Here is a 19,929-nt window from a genome sequence, read left to right on the forward strand (position 1 = left end):
AATGATAATATTGTCATAGTAAACTAAAAACAATCAGTACATAACAGATACTATACTTCTCTATACTACTATACACATCGGGCGAGTTATTTTTTCTAATTTCAGATCAGAATAAGAACAGAAGAAAACCCAATATCAAGACCCTTAATCCTAATTTCTAAATAAAGTGTCTGCTCCACCCTAGGCCTGTACATTTGGGAGAATCAAACCCTCCCTTCCCCGAAATCTACCAGAAATATTGTGGTAATTGATATCAAACCTGTCTAAAACCGTCGGAGTAATGTCCATGTTACTAACCAAGGCTTCTGTTTGCTGAAAATGTAAGAGTAATTATATCAAATCAATATTAAGGTATACTCCCCCTGAGTTATATTGCACACAACGTTTCAGCACTTTACATTGTTATCATTCAGTAAAATGAAATACAGTATCTAGTTATGTGAGTCACATGTATGGTCACAAAAGATACAATGAAATACTTTCATGTAAGTTTCAAAAATGTTACGTACTCACGATTCACTGCTCACGTAAGTGAGTTACGTTCTAAGGTGGGAATAGGCGGGATACGGTGTCGTATACGATATGGGATGCGGAATTATTGATACCGCACAAATTACAACAACCAATTCGACGTGTTAAAGGGATTTTAAAGAGGTTTTCTAAACTTTTTAGACACTGATAGCATCAATTTGCACTATTTCAATTTTCATTCCGACGTCTGTGGTTCTTGCAATTCCATATGACGTCGATTATTTTAAGTATTCTTACGTGCTCGGCGAACAGCTACTAACGAAGTAAAACCATGTTTAAAAACATTATTTTTATGACGTATTTAAACTGAAATCTAATATGTAACCTAATTTATAGCGCTTATTTAGACGGTCTACCCTGAAAGTTCCTCTGACGTTTTACAACATATCATAATGAACGGCATCAGTTGTTTGCCGGAATTATGTCAATATTGTCACGTGATACTGGTATTTTAAACATCAGAGGCTTGTCTTTCTGAACTACAAGTGTTTGGAAACAAAAAAGAAGAAAACAAAACATTCGTAAGAATTCAAACTGATAACATAATGCATAAGTGGCCAACCGATAGTTAAAATACAGCTTTTAATACATAAGTTAGTATCAGTATGATCTTCCATGGGCTCTAAAGATATTGATTATATCTTGGAGGTACGGTGGCTCATATTGGACATCTTTCACTTTTTATTTTGATTTAAAAACGTTTAATTATGTGATCATTTCTGTAAATTTGAATTAAAAACTTTAATTTTGACTTGGGCGATAAATCAACGAATCTTGTAAAGAACGTCGAAAAAAGAATTATCATCTTATATTTACCAAGGTGAAAATACAAGTTTTTTTATTCAAAATAAAAAGTGAAATATGTCGTATGTGAGCCACCGTATGAGTGCAATATTAATATCACTCGACAAAGAATCGTGAAAAGATGGAAGTAAAGAAAATAATCTCGCCCCAGAAGACTCAACGAAATCATTCATTACCGAGACAGAGAAACTGCCGACAATTGCTCTAGTTGTGACACATCCAGTATGTAGTAGCCTGCGATTGGGACCGGAATTTCCATGTTTTTCACAATCCTATCAGATTTGTTCAGAATAATATGATGGAAATATAAAAGTACAGGGGACCGCATCTTTACATTGGTCAGGTATAACGAACTGCGTCTGAACTACGATAACCACCGTCCCGTATCACGAATTTCAGTGATTTTATGGTTTGCAGCCAGTGAATACGGCCATTCAGAGCCCTTGACTGAAATACGTAGGCATTGTGGCTTATTAATTACTACAGCCCTTATCGAGGGCTCTAATTGGCTGTATTCACTGGCGTAGAATCTAATAAATAACCGTATTTACAGACTTCCATGATACAAGAAGACGAAGTTCATTTACCATTGTGAATATGAAGGGAACAGGCACACGGAGATTACCACGTGTACTTCGTAATTTATCTATCTAAACTTTACTTTGTGATGTGAAAACCTATTAAGATAATGTTTTGTTTGAAGACGTCATGAAGATCAATATGAAATCCTAAAGCAATCCTCTGCTATCGATTGACTTTCTGTCCTTACATTTCTCACAAAACAGATGTCTTGACACATTCAAAATAAAACTTACATATGGAAATAAAATTCGTCCTGGCAGAAGTGACACATGTCAACATAATAAACCATAATACTTGATAACGCCTGTCAAATCGTCTATCTGTTTTTTTTTCTCCACAAAGCCACAACATATCACAGAATACTGTTTATAAGATATTTAGAAATATGAATAGATAAAGAAGCACAAGATATATGGATATACTATTTCTAACATTTATTAACTAATATTAAAAATAGTATATCCGTATATTGTGTGCTTCTTTATCATAGATTAGTCTTAAAAAACAAAAGCAAGCATACAAATGAAACGCAAATAAGACATTTGAGTCCGGATTAAATTCCGATTAGACGAGGTCCAACAAACTTTTGCCACCAACAATCATTTAAAGAATAAAAGACATGAGAACTTCAACTGTAGTGTTATTATTGTCTATGTACCAGATCATCTTGTGAATCTTTCCGTTAAAATTACCAGATATTGACAACTCTGGCCACACATACTTAATGACATATGGTCTCCAAATCCAGTTTTCACTGTGGGCTGTGGAGATGTAGCAAGGTAAAGAGAACCAGGAAAGAAGGATTCCAACAGTAAACCATTTCGGAAAACGTTACCAGGGTGCATGAAATGGTTATGACTGACCGACGGCTGACAACGCGAAATATTGCAATTTGATAGGGTTCAGTGCATTATCACCAACGCGTTTGGAAATACAAAAGTATCCGCAAGATTGGTACCAAATTTCTCGGCAGCATATCAGAAACGTATAAGATATCCCGTGACAAATTCCTGACATTTCCCAGCGAATTTAAGGTTCAAGATTATTTGTATAAATTCTGTGGTATGCTGCTTAGAACATTTTGAGAATTAGACGCCCGAAATACTTTGATTTATTTACCATTTACCAGATACTTAAAAGCTTAAAAGCACCAGGATTGAAAGTTAACAGACTGGAAGTTCCAAATGGTCCAAATGCCATGGGATAAGGTCTCGCGCCACGTTCGGATTGTTCACAGTTCTAGTTTATACTGTAAACACGCGCCGCATAACGCACCTGCCCTGTCCGTAACAATATAATTTGAGCGCTTAAGAATCAATAGCATTAAGTCATTGCACTGGTTCCACTCGTGCAAATTTGACATGTAGAAGATTCCTATCAACACAGTATGTATAACTTATATTGATCATTTTATTAATATTTGACATCATGATCAACTAGCTCACTAGCTCTTTTTTAGAACAAAAGAAAATAACGTAACACTCAATATAATATTTTCCCTTTATCGATGCAAAGCATTGTTTTGGATACAATGCATGACGCCCAAACAATAATTTGTTTGATTATTTATTACCTACGTCCTCTGAGATGTACGGTGGCTCACATACGACATTTTCCACTTTTTATTTTGAATTAAAAACTTTTTGTTTACTTGGTGAAATTATAATTTTCACCCTGGTGATACTTATTTTCACCCAGATGAAAATTAGGTGATAATTCGTGTAATTTTTAATTAAAAACTTTAATTTTCACCTAGGTGATAATTATTTTCACCCAGATGAAAATTAGGTGATAATTCGTGTAATTTTTAATTAAAAACTTTAATTTTCACCTAGATGAAAATAACTTTCACCAAGGTGATAATTGAAGAATTTTTAATTAAAAACATTTTTTACAAGATTCGTTGAATTATCACCTAGGTGGAAATTATTTTCACCAAGGTGAAAATTAAAGTTTTTGGTTAAAAATTACACGAATTATCACCGTGAAAATTAAAGTTTTAAATTAAAAATTACAGGAATTATCACCTAATTTTCACCTATAGGTGAAATTGAAGTTTTTAATTAAAAATTAATTTTCACCTAGGTGATAATTAATTTTCACCTAGGTGAAAATTAATGCTTTAATTCAAAATTAAAAGTGAAATATGTCATATGTGAACCACCGTAGAGATGGGACGGTGGTTCACTTTATTCAAAACACTTCCTATTTGTTGGTTAATTTCAACCTAAAACAACGACCTTTTTCTTGTAAGAGGGGTGCTTGTACAAATGTTCATAAAAACGGAAAAAGGGATTCCAGAAAATCCACGTAAATCATCAATATGTAATATCTCAATGAAATGAAATAGTTTACATCTGTAGACAGAAGGGAAAATAACAAGTTATTTTATATTTTTTTGGAACGAAATGACCGTCTGAGGTAGCCGCCATTAATTTCGTAGATATACAATATAATGAAGTAACGTCGTAGATGAACATTTAAAAGAAAGTAACATGGCTGGAATTAATTCATCAACAACATGTTTGAATTCTAGACATTTGCAACACAATCCGCTCGATATCAGCTTTCTGTTACAATTTTCAAAATGTTAGTTCAAGAATCAAAGTGTCGGTGACTGACAACATAATCAGCATATCCAGGCATGGCAAGGTCAAGTTCTCTAGATGTTGAATTCCAAATTTACAAAAAATTCTAACGAAAATTATGAAAAATCAAATTCAACATTCAAAATTCTGCTCCTGCCAAGTTTAGGATGACGTTGTTGAAAGGTTCTCATATATACAACAAATATACAAATCGGATAACAATTTGCGAACTCATGACAACTTTGAGGTAACGTCACATCCAGTTTGGATTTCGGTATTATTAAAAATATCGATAATCTGTACGGGGTTTTCTTTAACATTTCTTATACCCGAAACGATTTCGTGTAAACGGACGTTCTCACACGTTCCAATCTTTCTCAAGGCAAGAAACATTATGCCTGTGCCTGTGAGTTGAGAGTCGGCCTCGTATTGGCTTTCACCCCTGATAACAAACCAGAAGTGATTTTTATTTGTATAGTCAGTTTATTTTGAACAAATGATTCCAAAATTTTACATATATCTGTTGCTTAAGATACATCATGTTACATAAGAAAGAAATCACAAGTTAGTAGTATAAGAGCTTTCTGATATCCCGATTATATATCCTCAGATATACCGATTATATATCCTCAGATATACCGATTATATATCCTCATATATACCAATTATACCCCCCCCCCCTCACCATCTCTTTTACCTCATACTCTCCTACACACCCCTCATTCCATCAACCACCACCCAAAAAAGACCTATACGCCCTACATTTTTCATATGAAAAACAAACCTCATTTTCTACTCAAATTGTACCTTAAAAATGGCAAATAAAATACTTGATCCAATCTTTAAATTATATGATCCGATTCGTTATTCATTTAACAAGAAAAAAGAGGATTATATTATCTCACCGACTGTTGGTTCTAAATCCCAGTTGAATGATGGAGGTAGAATTACCTTCGAAATAAATTCATTATCAAATTGGTTACTTCTTTCCGATGCTTATTTCAGATGTGATTTCAAAATTAAAGATGGAACTCCCAATGAAAATCGAGTACCCCTAACTAATACAACGTTAGAAAACATTTTTTTTCCATCTTTATTTAGCGAGATGATTTTGGAAGCTGGTTCAAATCTGATAGAAACTATTAAACACCCTGGGGAATTCGATACAATGTTGAAAACAGTTTTATATCCTAAAGACTTCGATTCAGTCTCAGGCTGGATACCCGATGTTGGCGATGGAAGTGTTTTAAAAGAACCGGTAAGAAATGTTGCAAATGATGCAGACTTAGCTAGAATGACAGTTGTTGCTCGAAACACAATAGAAAGAGTAGCACGAGCAGCTAATCATGGATTCGAAAAACGAGTACTTCAGTATAATAATGTTGTTGAGAATAATAGGTTGGGTAATTACGTAAATTGGAAATTATATCCTTTATTCGGTCTGTTGGAACACAGAAAAGTTTCCATAGGGTTACCATATAAAATTCATCTACAAAGAGAAATCAACGATAATATGATATTCTTTGGAGAGAATGCTTCAGATGCAAAATTAGAAATAACGAATCTCTAACTTTTCATACCCGTAATAACACCATCAATTGAAGTAGAAACGAGAATATTCAACTCATTAGCTACAGATATTGAAATAGTTTTTCTTCGTCGTAATACGGTAGGTAGCATGACTTTAACTGGAGAATCCACCACATGGCTAATCACTAACACTATTAAACCAGTAAGATATTTAATGGTTGATTTCAAGAACTTACCAGATTCTCAAACGAATAGCAATAATATCTTTAGAGTAGCAATAAACCAAACTCAAGATCCTATAATCCATAAAGTTTAAGTAAGATTAAACAACGATAATTATCCTAACCAACCTTTAACAATTAATCCAACCACAAAGGATTATAATGAATTGTATAGAAACTATAAAAATATGTGTGAATTATTTGGAAATCTACCTCAGTTTGAATATGTAGATTTTGCGCTTAATCATCCGATCTTCTGTTTTGATCTATCGGCTCATCAGGAAGATCTATTCAAAACAGGAGTAAACATAAATATTCATATTGAAAAAACACAAGGAGATGTGACCGGTTATTGTTTATTATTGGAAGAAGCAAAACATTTAATTAAAATAGCAGATAGAAGAATGATAAGAATTGAGTAAAAAATACACCTTTAAAAATGAAACCAGAAACTTTAGTTAAGAAAATAATAGAAGCTATAGAAACAGCTTCACCAACTGTAATAACTTATAATGGTAAAAAAATCAAGATAACTTAAAAACTTATTGATATAGAGTTAGAAAGAATTGACACAAATGCAAAAGATGGTGGATTTTTACCTTTCCTAACTTTGATATTTGCTGGTCTTAACGCGGCGGGTGCTGTTGCTGGTGGTACTGCTGCTGGAGTAAAAGCTGCCAATGAAGATAAAGCCACTGCAGTAAAAGCTACCGAAGAACATTGACATAATTTAATAATGGAAAAGGAAGCAAAGAAATTAGCTCCTGCAAAAAAAAAGGTTCAGGAGTGGCAGATATATTAGGTACAGTTAAAGATTTTGGAAAACGTTTTGGGGAAGAAACTAAGAAAACTGTGATAGAGAATAAAACACTACCATTAACAAAATCGACACAGGAGAAATGAAAGTCAAAAATAAGGGTAATGGAATATTTTTAAAAAACATACACACAGGAGAAGGATTATTTCTTTCAAAATATAAAGGAGAAGGAGTGATTTTTGGAAAAAAAAATATAGAATAAAAAATAGGGAAGAAATTCAAACATTCAAAAATATTTCCTAGTATCCCAATGCTTTTGTGTATTTGTGGAAGTTATATAGAATTATAGAATATATCAAAGCTAAGAATAAAATAATGTCCCAAGTTGAATATAACAAATTACAACAACTTGGATTAACAGAAATTCTACAAACTGTATTTCAACCAATATTAAAATCTCAAGAGGATATTAAAAAGAAATTAGCTTTAGAATATAGACCTCCTATAGAACCTCATAAAGATCACCCAGAACCGAATCAATATGGTGGTATTATAATTAGAACATTAGATGATATTAATAGTTTTTTTTTTCAAACCCTAAAGCAGATTTACCAAAGAGTATTACACCAATCATTGATGATGAGATGTTATTGTTTAAAGGATTTAGAATAAAATTTAGGGCAAATTCCCCTATATTCAAAATCGATACAAAAAACTTAATATTTACATTAACAAAGGGGTTAATAGATTTAATGAATGGCGGGTATATTGGCATTGCCGATTACAAGGATTTACTAGCATACTCAAAATTTTTACATGCAATAAGAAAGTCGGGACCCGAAACAAAAAGATCGAAAGCAGTTGAAACATATATAAAAAAGGTTATTCCTGACGAATATGAAGTTGATGAAGCAGATGATGAATAGGAAGATGAGGTATCAGATGATTATAATAGACGAATTCGATGATATGGTGGCATCTGGAGAAGGTATAACGTTTTTATCCGACAACAACGAGGAACTACTTAATAGATTACGAGTAATATTAGCGGCAATGAAGGAAGGAATCAATCACACAGACAATATAATGAATATAAATAAATATAAATTGTATTTTAAAAAGACTCTATGTCATTATTTATGTATAAAACATCATGTTTAAGCGCAGTGGCATCAACTCTATTGACTGTTTCTTCACCTGGTTTCGGTTTATCGTTTTCGTCTAATCGCAGATCTAGCCTAGTACCTGGACCAGAGTAATTATGACCGGGAAGATGTTTTTCTCCAGGATATTTTGCCCATGGAAATCCAGGAAGAGAGTCTAATGATCTTTGTATATCTGAACCGAAATAAGTTTTTGGAGGGTGAGCGACTATCATTTTTATCCTATAACTTTAAAACTTTTTCCTTTCCGTTCTTCTTATCTCCTGTTACGCAGATCTCTTATTAGTTGTAATTCTTTCAACTCGTCAGATTGTTTCACTGAAGCTGGATTGGTGTCCGAAAATGATTATTGTAAAGGAAAGAATGATTACAGTGATGGTGGAATTATATATGGTTTATATTTAGCGCCAAAAGTTAAATACATTATCATTCTAAATTCCGACGGTATTCTAAAAGAAAAGAAAACGTTTAAGGGTTACTCTAATGATAAGATAGCTGTAGAAGATTATATTCGATTAGCTAGTGGACATGAATTTAAGAAACCATGGGAAAAAAGTTTCACCAATGGAGTAGTTATTCCAAAGGATGATGATCAACAAATGAAAGTTTTTCAGAAGTTATCTAAATCTCGTTAAGAGAAAGGCACCGGACGATGAAGGAATCATGTATCCTTATAGTGATAAAGATGACTTGAGTTTGGATGAAAACTATGAATTTGATGATTTCGATTACCTTACTATACAAGAAGAGAATGAAGAGTGTTTAATTTTATTTTTTTGTTTTAAATGAAGTTGAATAACAATTTCCTCGTTACCAAAATCTATAAACCTATTTTTACCATCTTTGATTTCCAGATTTATATCTTTAATCATAAAGGAATTAAGTGGTACATATGTCGTTTGAAATGGTTTCTCTATAATTCTATATCCTATCGGTACAGTGAATGTTGGAAGATTGTAAATAATCTGACGTTTGTATTTATTGAAAAATCCACCGTTTATAAAATTGCAATGTATATTTATCACATCGATATCATTCTCGATATTAGCTTTGTGTGGTGCTAAAGTGGATAACATTTGTTTATCAAATCCTAGTAACGCATTCAATGAATTTTCAACTTGACTATTATTTCTTAATATCAATTTTATTTTGTTCAGATTTAAATTACCTTCGAATTCAATATTGTTTTTACCATTTACACTTCCTCCATATTCAGATAGGTATTCGTTAATGGCTACGTATTCGTAGCTTCCTGGTAGTAAACGTATGGTTTTGAATGTAACTCCATTATCTGTTGATATTTTTATTTGGTTATTTTTTACGTTGATATTTCTAATGGAATTGTAAACAGAGAATACTTTAATCCCAATTCATATTTTTGATTGCGATCGAGTTCGTACTCATAATCTAGAGACAATTTAATGTCTTATTTATTTTAGGTGATAACGAATAGTTGTTCTTTATTTGACATTTTTAATCACGCTTTTATAATCATTTTTATCTATAATACCTTTCTCTAGGAGTCTTTTTAGCATACAATTCACTTCATTAAATTGTCTGTGTGATCGATGTCCTTCCTTCATTGCCGCTAATATTACTCGTAATCTATTAAGTAGGTCCTCGTTGATGTCGGATAAAAACATTATACCTTGTCCAGATGCCACCACATCATCGAATTCGTCGATTTCTTGTATGGATTGTTGTCTTCAGCATAATCACCCACTTCGTCAACTAAATATTCATCACCATGTTCAATTACTCTTATATATAGTTCAACTTCTTTCGATCTTCTTGTTTCAGGTCCCGACTTTCTTATTGCATCTAGAAATTTTGAGTGTGCTACTAAATCCTTATAATCGGCAATACCAGCATCCTCCCCATTCATTAAATCTATTAACCCTTTTGTTAAAATCAATATAAAGTCTTTTGTATCGATTTTGAATTGTGGTGAATTTGGACTAAATCTTATTCTAAAACCATTAAACAATAACCCCTCATCATTAACGATTGTTGAAATGCTCTTTGGTAAAACTGGGTCAGGGTTTGAAAAAAGACGATTTATATCATCTATGCATCTCTGTCCATTCCGTGATTTATCGACTGAATGATTTGAGATAAATCTTTATCGTTTAATTCAAATAATAAAAAACAATTTGCATTTTTTCTAATGAACATAGAATCCATCCCGTAAAAAGATTGGGATTGGTATATGCAGTGACAGTTGTGATGTCTTCCTTTCGTGAAGATTTCTTGTTGAACAGCTTGATTTCTTTGCGCAACGCAGTCGTAAAACAATATTAAGTTCTTTCGATTGCTATCAATATTAGACAAGTCTAAATCATTAACATTTTTCGTAAGAAAAACTTTTATATCCGTTGGTTTCTTTGCTTCAATGTAGTTATCTATGATATCTTTTATTTCCACTTCTTCTTCGTTTTCTTCATAATATTGAAATATGTCTTGAACATCTTTCTTTGGTAAATATTCTAAAGCTTTGAGGAATTGATAATATGATCGCTCTGGTGTTGTTGTGTAGATATATAGTGAATCGAAATCTAAAAGGTTTGGTGTTGTCAACATGTTAAAAGTGAGATGAGTTTTCCCAGAACCGGAACTACCGCATATACACATGAGCATTGGGTTATAAGGAAATATTTCTGAATGATTAAATTTTTTGCCCATTTTTATTATTTTATTTGATTTCAAAAATCATTCCTTCTCCTTTATACTTTGAAAGAAATAATCCTTCTCCAGTGTGTATATTTTTTTTAAATATTCCATTACCCTTATGTTTGACTTTGACTTCTCCTGTGTCAATACTATCTACTAATTTATTTAATCCTTGTTTAACAGTTTTCTTGGTTTCTTCCCCAAATCTTTTTCCAAATTCTTTTATTGTGCTTATCATATCTCCCACTCCTGAACCTCTGTTTTTTGTAAGAGCTAATTTCTTTGCTTGCTTTTCCATTTCTAAATTGTGTCTATGTTCTTCGGCAGCTGTTACTTCAGCTGTTTTATCTTCGTTGGTAGTACGTACTCCAGCAGCTGCACCACCAGCTATTGCACCCGCCGCGGTAAGACCAGCAATACTTTACAATATTTGTATTTATCAATAAGTTTTTTAGTTATGCTGATTTTTTTACCATTGAAAGTTATTACAGTTGGTGAAGCTGTTTCAACAGCTTCTATCATTTTCATAACTAAAGTTTCTACTTTCATTTTTGAGGGGGTATTTTAACTCAATTCTTATCATTCTTCTATCAGCTATTCAAATTAAATGTTTTGATTCTTCCAATAATAAACAATACCCGGTCACATCTCCTTGTGTTTTTTCGATATGAATATGTATGTTCACCCCTGTTTTGAAAAGATCTTCTTGGTGAGCTGATAGATCAAAACAGGAGATTGGATGATTAAGTGCAAAATCTACATATTCAAACTGAGGTGGATTTCCAAATAATTTACACATATTTTTATAGTTTCTATACAATTCATTATAATCCTTTGTGGTTGGATTAATTGTCAAAGGTTGGTTAGGATAATTATCGTTGTTTAATCTTACTTAAACTTTATGGATTATAGGATCTTGAGTTTGGTTCGTTGCTACTCTAAAAATATTATTGTTATTCGTTTGAGAATCTGGTAAGTTCTTGAAACCAACTATTAAATATCTTACTGGTTTAATAGTGTTAGTGATTGGCCATGTGGTGGATTCTCCAGTTAAAGTCATGCTACCTACCGTATTACGATGAAGAAAAGCTATTTCAATATCTTTAGTTAATGAGTTGAATATTCTCGTTTCTACTTCAATTGATGGTGTTATTACGGGTATGAAAAGTTGGAAATTCGTTTTTTCTAATTTTGCATTTGAAGCATTCTCTCCAAAGAATATCTTATCATCGTTGATTTCTCTTTGTAGATGAATTTTATATGGTAACCCTAAGGAAAACTTTCTGTTCCAACAGACCGAATAAAGGATATAATTTCCAATTTACGTAATTACCCCACCTATTATTCTCAACAACATTATTATACTGAAGTACTCTTTTTCGAATCCATGATTAGCTGCTCGTGCTACTCTTTCTATTGCAACAACTCTCACTCTAGCTAAATCAGCATCATTTGCAAGATTTCTTACCGGTTCTTTTAAAACACTTCCATCGCCAACATCGGGTATCCAACCTGAGACTGAATCGAAGTCTTTAGGATATAAAACTGTTTTTCAACATTGTGTCAAATTCCCCAGGGTGTTTAATGGTTTCTATAGGATTTGAACCAGCTTCCAAAAAATTGTTTTCTAACGTTGTATTAGTTTGTGGTACACGATTTTCATTGGGAGTTCCATCTTTAATTTTGAAATCACATCTGAAATAAGCATCGGAAAGAAGCAACCAATTCGATAATGAATTTATTTCGAAGGTTATTCTACCACCATCATTCAACTGGGATTTAGAACCAACAGTCGGTGAGATGATAATATAATCCTCTTTTTTCTTGTTAAATGAGTAACGAATCGGATACTATAATTTAAAGATTGGATCTAGTATTTTATTTGCCATTTGTAAGGTTTAAAAATTGAGTAGAAAAATGTGTTTCCAAAAAAAGAGTTATCTCTCTTCTACATTATTAAAAACCGGATGTTATTTTATAAAAGGGTATTTTTAATATGCTTTTGTTGATGGCATGTACGAATTGATTGCAGGTGTTTTTAGTGTAGGAATTTATGAAATGTAGGGTGTTTAGGTCTTTTTGGGACCTTTCAATATGGTCGCACTTTCCCCATGGAATGAAATGGAATGGGGAATCCCCTTGCGACCATATTGAAAGGTCTAGTACTACTAAGGGTATTTTTAATATGCTTTTTTCGTTAAATATTCTAATCTAAAGTGAAGAAGGGATTATATAGGATTCTGATTTAAGTTTTTTTGTGATAGTTGGGACCGAAGGATGTGTCTTTTTTGAATTTGTGTGATTTTACGAGTGTTTTTTGTTTTATGACTTATATATATTACTATTTACTTCCTTATGTTGATTTTATTCATATACTATGGAGATAATTTTAAACAGATTACACAAATTCAAATGTGATGTTCGTGTTTTTGAAAATGAGTTAATTTAATGATGAAATGTAGGGTGTATAGGTCTTTTTTGGGTGGGGTTGATGGAATGTAGGGTGTGTTGGAGAGTATGGGGTAAAAGAGATGGTGAGTGATGGGGGGGGGGGGGCATAATTGGTATATATGAGGATATATAATCGGTATATCTGAGGATACAAAATCGGTATATCTCTATTACTCTAACTACTCAAGTTAAACAATACAGACTCGTGAACAATACGTCACTTGAGGTTTTCCCACAATTATTTTATCTATTCACTTTGGATGTTCGCTCAAGTTTAGATAAGCGATAAGGCCATAATTCACTTTTCCTGCAGATGATGACCTGAAATGGCCACGAATAAACATTACTTTCACCAACCGTGGTAACTCAATTTTCAAAAACAGTATTTTTGGAAACAACATCAAGAATATAATTTAAAATTTTTAAATTCTCAAACTTGGCGTTGGCAAGAGTATGGCAATTATTTATCAATTTTCTGAAAACTAAAACATCAAGACGATCGTCCATGAAAGCCTGCAGTTGCCATAATGTGAATTTGACTGTATATCACCTATCTTGACACGTGTACATAGTTTCGGGAGAATCGAGTTCTAGAAAAATAATGTTTATTCAAATGAACAGTATGATATCGAGTTGACAACTCAACACCATGACGCTTCTTGGATGACATCTACCAGCTGGTTAGGAAACATTTGAAATATATATTCGCATCAAATCCACTCTATCTTCAGTATCAGGTTAGGTATCAATCTGAACCCCAGAAAGATGTTTAGCCTTTTGTGTTACTTGTTAACATGCCTGACTCTTATTGACGCCGGTAAGTATTTATAACTTGAAGACGCCTTGAATCATATTGTTGATGCTGGTAAGTATTTATAACTTGAAGACGCCTTGAATCATATTGTTGATGCCGATAAGTATTGGTAACCTTTGGGACGCCTGAACTATTATTGGCGCAGGTAAGTATTGATAACTGGGGGACACCTTTAATCTTATTGGCGCAGGTAAGTATTGATAACCGGGGGCACCTTTTATCTTATTGGCTCCGGTAAGTATTAATAACCTCGGATCGCCTTGAATTTTATTGCCGTCGATTAGTAACTTGGAGACGCCTGTACCATTATTAACGTTGGAAACGTCTGATAAATATTGATCACTTGAGTCAGACGTCACATCGTCCACATAACACACCAATAGATCGATGACTTTTCGGGTGATATTTGAAACATACGTTACTGTAACGTTAAACGGACATATCTGGCTCCACTCTTTCCTTTGAAGTGATATAGTAGAATATGTGGTAATATCTTGGAGGACTAATTAATGGTAAAGATTTGTATAAGACATCAGTAGCCATGCGAAATATGGTTTTCGTCGTGTTGAAATTTCTCAAAAAGTAGCGAATCAAAATTGGATCGGAGCTACTCTCATAAAACATAAAAAAACATTTATGCCCTAAACTTTCCGATATCCCATCCGCATATCACGTCCTAGGCACGGGAAAGGATAGATTTGTCGGGTTACTGTAACGAACGTTACTAGCGACGAGAGACCATTCCCGAATACCCAATACCACTATACAAAGAGGGTTTGAGAACTGCACACCACTTACCTGAAGTTGATTTTGTTTTATAGTTCGATATATTTATTGCATATCAATATAATCTTGATGGTAGACACTGTAATTTTCGAGATTATTCTTCTAATTTTTACCATTAAGCTTTAGGTCTAAGTTGGTGCCTGGAAATAACTAACTAAATAAAATTTTCAGAATGTCAGAACCATCCTGTGATCAGCAACGTAGATGTTAGCTATGCTGAAAATTGCCAAGATGTGACTATTACATGTAAAAAAGGGTACCAAATGGTACAGCAGGTGACATGTACAAACAACGTGTGGATGTATCAACCATGCTGTCAACTAAGTAAGGGAATTTGATATAATTATATATTATTACCTAATGATTATATTCTTTGGTCATCCTAAAAGGTAGTGTAAAGTGCAATATATATGGTCAGAACTAAGCGCTTCTAAGCGTGTTTCAAAATTACTTAGTTTAGTGGATTATTATGGATTTATTGGAATATATAAGGTAAATTTGTTGATTAAACAATAATTTGGGGTATAAATATAACTAATACTAAATAATCTTCTTTTTTTGCAGAACCTATGTAAGTATTATATTAACTACTCGTAGTTTTTACCAGAATGATCGGAAAGGTGATTTATTATGATTTTGTCATCGCCAGTCTATGTAGAAATCTAAATTGTGAGGTAAAGCACCTATTGCAAAAACAATGTCTTATGTCTAATGCCAAATTTCAGAATACCATTAATGTCCAAAATCAAATGTTTCAAGTTCAAAATTATAAAGACAGTATATGTGTATCAACTTGATCAACATTAATTTGTTTCCAAATGTACCTTTTTTGTTAACTAAGCTGTTGAAGCTTGTTTTTGTGCTGGGTTTTATAAAGGCGTGTGTTCTCTGTTGAAACCTTTTGAATTAGTAAGAGAAATATTTCTCTACAATTTGGTTTTTATTTTGTTATTAAAATCAATTTTTTCAACACCAAGCAAAGACAGGATTACATAAATCTTTTAAATGGTCTTTTAAGCGTTCTCAAATCGCAAGGTTTTTTTGATTAAAGCGTGATTAAGTTTAGGAACACACTTTTCTGGATTTTAATTAAAAGTTTAATCATTTAATAACCCAACTTTCTTAACCTACTAAAACATTAGGCTGCCTCTTTAGATATTAAACTTTAAGGTCAAAAGATTATTGTCAATTAACAATCGTTACATTATTCTTGAGATATTACTAAAACATGTGTGTTATATGCATAATCCCTTCACATTTTACACGTGACATTTGACATTTAAATTTGTAAAACATGTGTGTTATATTACTTACCTGGGTTCATAAAGTTACAACAGAATCCCGGTAAAATCTGGAAAATTCATAAAACTAAGTAATCGTAATATTAAGCGTTTTTCAATAGTTGATTGCATATTTATGGATAATTATTAAGTTTTTTTTTTTGATTTATCGGATTATATAAGGATCCTGTTATGTTATTTATGACATCAAGTATATCTACTGATCAATATTATCCTCTTATTGGCCGAGTTAAAAATGACTTTCAGATCATGTAATGCAGCAATGCGATATAGAACCATTGACGGAACGTGTAACAATCTACACAAACCACGAGACGGATCCTTTAAAGATACTCTTCTAAGACTGGTACCTAACGCATATGAGGACGGTACGTATTGAACCTACAATCACTTGATCACGTATAAAAAACATATTGCAATCATATAATTCAAAATTGTGTTCGTCGAGGTAAAGGATCAAATGAGAGTATGCAAAGTACCAAGAACTCACCCAGAGCAGGTTTAATTTTATTGTTACCATAATTGTATGAAATGTGAGTTATTTTACTCTTCATCTAATTTGATCACAATTATATTTCATTGCTGGTAGTGGTTTAATCTTCGGCGTTTTTTTTTTAGTAAAATAAATTCGCCCATTTCATCTATACATTTATTTTTCTTACAAAAATATTGTCAATAATTGTTGCTTTTGCAAATGGTATGTATTCTATGAAGTGTTTTCGAAGTATATCCGATTCGATTCAATTGCCTTTGAATTTTTACGAAACAAATGCAACTCTGAAGATTATGTGTTTGCTCTTCGGTTTTACACCACACGCCATCCATGATCTATAAAATTTGCATCTCCTGTTCTAGACCATCTGATATTCATCCAATGAAATGTTCTGTTTGATAAAAGATTTCTATATTACTATTTGTAAATAATTGAAGTTAAAACTCAAAACGAAATATTAAGAACTGAAATCAGATTGCCTCATTTCTGCTTGACGTATCTTATATCTATTTCATAACAGGAAAGTCTTTGCCACGGTTTAACGGTTTTGATGGATATCTACTTCCTAGTGCCGGGGAAATATCTCAAAAAGTCCTCACTAACGTAAGTGAACCTGCACTTACATCACTTACCAATTTACACCAGGTGTTTGGCCAGTTTCTAGCCCATGACATCGTCCTAACAAAAACAATGAAAACATGTAAGTTACCATTACGATCTATTGTAAAATGATACGAAGAGAACTCTTTTATTATTCTGAATAGCAGTTATTTTAGAGAATATATTTTTATATATATAAAAGTTATAAGAGTTATTCCTCTAGTAAAAACACTGTGAACTGAACTGAACTTAACTCGCAAATCATTTTGAAGTAGAGTGTAGTCTGTGATATCCGATATCTGAGTATTCCGACATTCTGCTTAGTCCGACATCTTTTTCTGTTCTCGATTGATTTCCTTCTTAGGCTAATTTAAAAACTCTAAGTACTCCGACATTCTGTGTACATGCATTACGAATTATGTAATTAATGTGAAATTCCAATACATTGAAAATTTTGCATTTTTCTACCGAGTTTCACTGTGGCCAGTTTATTTCATATCAAGGATCAGGTAATCAATATTCATAATCAGATGTTACGTCATTAACAAACCAAGAAGCTCATATCGTGAATAGTTTCAATTCGAACATCTACTTCGAATAAATGTTGTCGTTTTGATTGGTTAAAATCACATACACAATGGTTTGATTTAGTTTTTAGTAGTTTAATTAATACAGTGTCGTGGTTTATAAGATCATTTTTATTCTCTCTGTCTTCCAGACTCACATTCTTGCCATTGATATAAAAACAATTTATTTTTTCTAGCAAGTGGTGGGAACTATAAATGTTGTAAAGATACGGGTATCGATGAAACCTTGGGTTTAAGAGGGTAACGTATTGCTTTTAATTATTCTATATTTGTCTTATTGTTGTCAGTGTTTAGAAAGTTGAGTTTAACATAAGCCCATTTACACCATGTCGCTATAAAACATTCTGTTCGGCATCTGAGAACGGTTATTTTCGTGAAGAGTTAATAAAACTGATTTCGATACGCTTTTCATTAGAACGCTTCTTAAGAGGATACCACCTCCTAGAATGGACATAAAATTTATGTCTCAAACCTGGTAAACAAGTGTATGTTCACTAGACTAAAGAATAGATTCTCTACATAAGACGATATATCTATTAAACTAAATAATTATTGAAACACGCTTCTAAGCACTTTAAAAATTATAGCACCGAATATTGGCGAAAAACACTTTATTTAGAGATAGAAAAAAATCATGTATTTTCTATCAAACGTTTATTTTCATTGTTTGGTATAGAATAATCATGCAAAATGTTGTATTTTTAGTGAACCCTGCTACCCTATTAAATGGCCCAATCCAGTAGGCGACCATGGATGTGGAAACTTTGTCAGAACAGTTGGCGAGATAGACTGTAAATCACGTACGTAATGATAATAGGCCTAATATATCAATAAACTGAAACTTTGATAAGTAATGAGAGAAATATCTTTAAGTGAAATGCATGTTCGAAATACATTTTAATGTTTGTTGAGCTCAGTTCAAACAAACCCGGTTTCCCTTTGTCAGTGGCGCAGATCAGAGGGGCTGACATGAACATTTCCCACACTGCATGCTCCATGGCGTCTGCCTTAGCTCATAAGATGAAGAAAAGTATGACTAAACTCCATTCATTTCATTTTATATTATGTTGATGTATTATCGACCGCAGACAAACTACTTTTAGCATTCAAACTTATTTTTCATACAAATTCATATTTGTTATTGGTGTGTGCTATATAGCCCATTTTGTTGCTGATGCATCTTAATACATTTCATTTCATTTCAAATACTTTACTACCCTCTTTTCGAAATATTTTAGATATAAGAGAGCCGATAAATTTTTTAACAGCTTTTGTGGATGGATCTGGGGTATATGGATCAACTAAAGATGAAAGTCATTCTCTAAGATCGTTTGTAGGAGGTCAGTCACGATTTGGCTCCACTTAACGCAAGCTAAAAACAAGCAAAATGCCGATAACAGGAGTGGGAATGGCGACACGTGACAGGTCAACGAGGTTAACGATTGAAACACTGAGTAGGCCTACTTGCAAAATAATAAGGAAACTTGTGGGGAATTTAAAATCGGCTCCTTCCACCAAAACCATTACGCAAATTTTTAGAAACCTATTTTATAAACTTTTCATCGAATGTTGCAGGGAAGTTGACGAAAAGTGCCCACGACCTCTTACCTGCTAGAGGTAATCCTCATGATAAATCAAATTGTATCCTGTTTACAGAGAATGATTTTTGTTTTGATGCTGGTAAGTAGATCAAGGAATAAATCAAATAACCCCTCGCAACCCCGAAGGCAAGTTTTTAGTTTCACAACTAGGTTGATTATTAATCATGACTCTATACACTACTATAAAAGCTCTATAGAGAAGATTTTAATAAGGGAAGTAACTAGTGATAAAATCAGCAAACAGTTAAAAAGTGCTTTCGCTTAAGGCCTTTAAGGTTTTATAGATGGGAGAGGAGTAAAAGTAAAGATTTATAAGAGGAAGGGCGGTAATGTAATTGACAAAATAATTTGTTGCAGGGCGTTCGTAATTGATTTTTTTTTTGCAGGGCGTTCGTAGGCGAACGCCCTGCTTTGTTTTCGAATTGCTGAAAGCAAAGTCCCAGTTGTATC

General features: G+C 32.8%; 5 protein-coding genes across 5 annotated transcripts in view; 4 read left to right on the top strand and 1 right to left on the bottom strand.

Moving 5' to 3' along the window:
• LOTGIDRAFT_172648 (hypothetical protein) overlaps window positions 1-1,930 on the top strand; it is a gene marked incomplete at both ends in the record, with an annotated part of 5,040 nt that extends 3,110 nt beyond the window's left edge. The window contains one exon of the mRNA XM_009049550.1: window positions 1,889-1,930. Within this exon, the coding sequence (XP_009047798.1) occupies window positions 1,889-1,930 (42 nt within the window). The remainder of the gene's footprint in view (window positions 1-1,888) is intronic.
• Window positions 1,931-5,319: 3,389 nt separating this feature from the next.
• LOTGIDRAFT_172649 (hypothetical protein) lies at window positions 5,320-6,075 on the top strand (the record flags this gene model as incomplete). The annotated part of the gene is made up of 1 exon (XM_009049551.1): window positions 5,320-6,075. The coding sequence occupies one exon, from the start codon at window positions 5,320-5,322 to the stop codon at window positions 6,073-6,075; it is 756 nt and encodes a 251-aa protein (XP_009047799.1).
• Window positions 6,076-7,388: 1,313 nt separating this feature from the next.
• LOTGIDRAFT_172650 (hypothetical protein) lies at window positions 7,389-8,811 on the top strand (the record flags this gene model as incomplete). Its single annotated transcript, XM_009049552.1, has 2 exons — window positions 7,389-7,560; window positions 8,486-8,811. The coding sequence occupies 2 exons, from the start codon at window positions 7,389-7,391 to the stop codon at window positions 8,809-8,811; spliced, it is 498 nt and encodes a 165-aa protein (XP_009047800.1).
• A 1,432-nt stretch (window positions 8,812-10,243) lies between these two features.
• Window positions 10,244-10,807, bottom strand: LOTGIDRAFT_139745 (hypothetical protein; the record flags this gene model as incomplete). Its single annotated transcript, XM_009049553.1, has 1 exon — window positions 10,244-10,807. The coding sequence occupies one exon, from the start codon at window positions 10,805-10,807 to the stop codon at window positions 10,244-10,246; it is 564 nt and encodes a 187-aa protein (XP_009047801.1).
• A 5,626-nt stretch (window positions 10,808-16,433) lies between these two features.
• LOTGIDRAFT_172652 (hypothetical protein) overlaps window positions 16,434-19,929 on the top strand; it is a gene marked incomplete at both ends in the record, with an annotated part of 14,787 nt that continues 11,291 nt past the window's right edge. Inside the window, 6 exons of the mRNA XM_009049554.1 lie at window positions 16,434-16,566; window positions 17,212-17,391; window positions 18,055-18,118; window positions 18,584-18,678; window positions 19,117-19,218; window positions 19,454-19,558. Of these exons, the coding sequence (XP_009047802.1) occupies window positions 16,434-16,566; window positions 17,212-17,391; window positions 18,055-18,118; window positions 18,584-18,678; window positions 19,117-19,218; window positions 19,454-19,558 (679 nt within the window). The remainder of the gene's footprint in view (window positions 16,567-17,211; window positions 17,392-18,054; window positions 18,119-18,583; window positions 18,679-19,116; window positions 19,219-19,453; window positions 19,559-19,929) is intronic.

This window comes from Lottia gigantea (genome assembly GCF_000327385.1).
Source record: "Lottia gigantea unplaced genomic scaffold LOTGIsca_139, whole genome shotgun sequence".
Lineage (NCBI taxonomy): Eukaryota > Metazoa > Mollusca > Gastropoda > Lottiidae > Lottia > Lottia gigantea.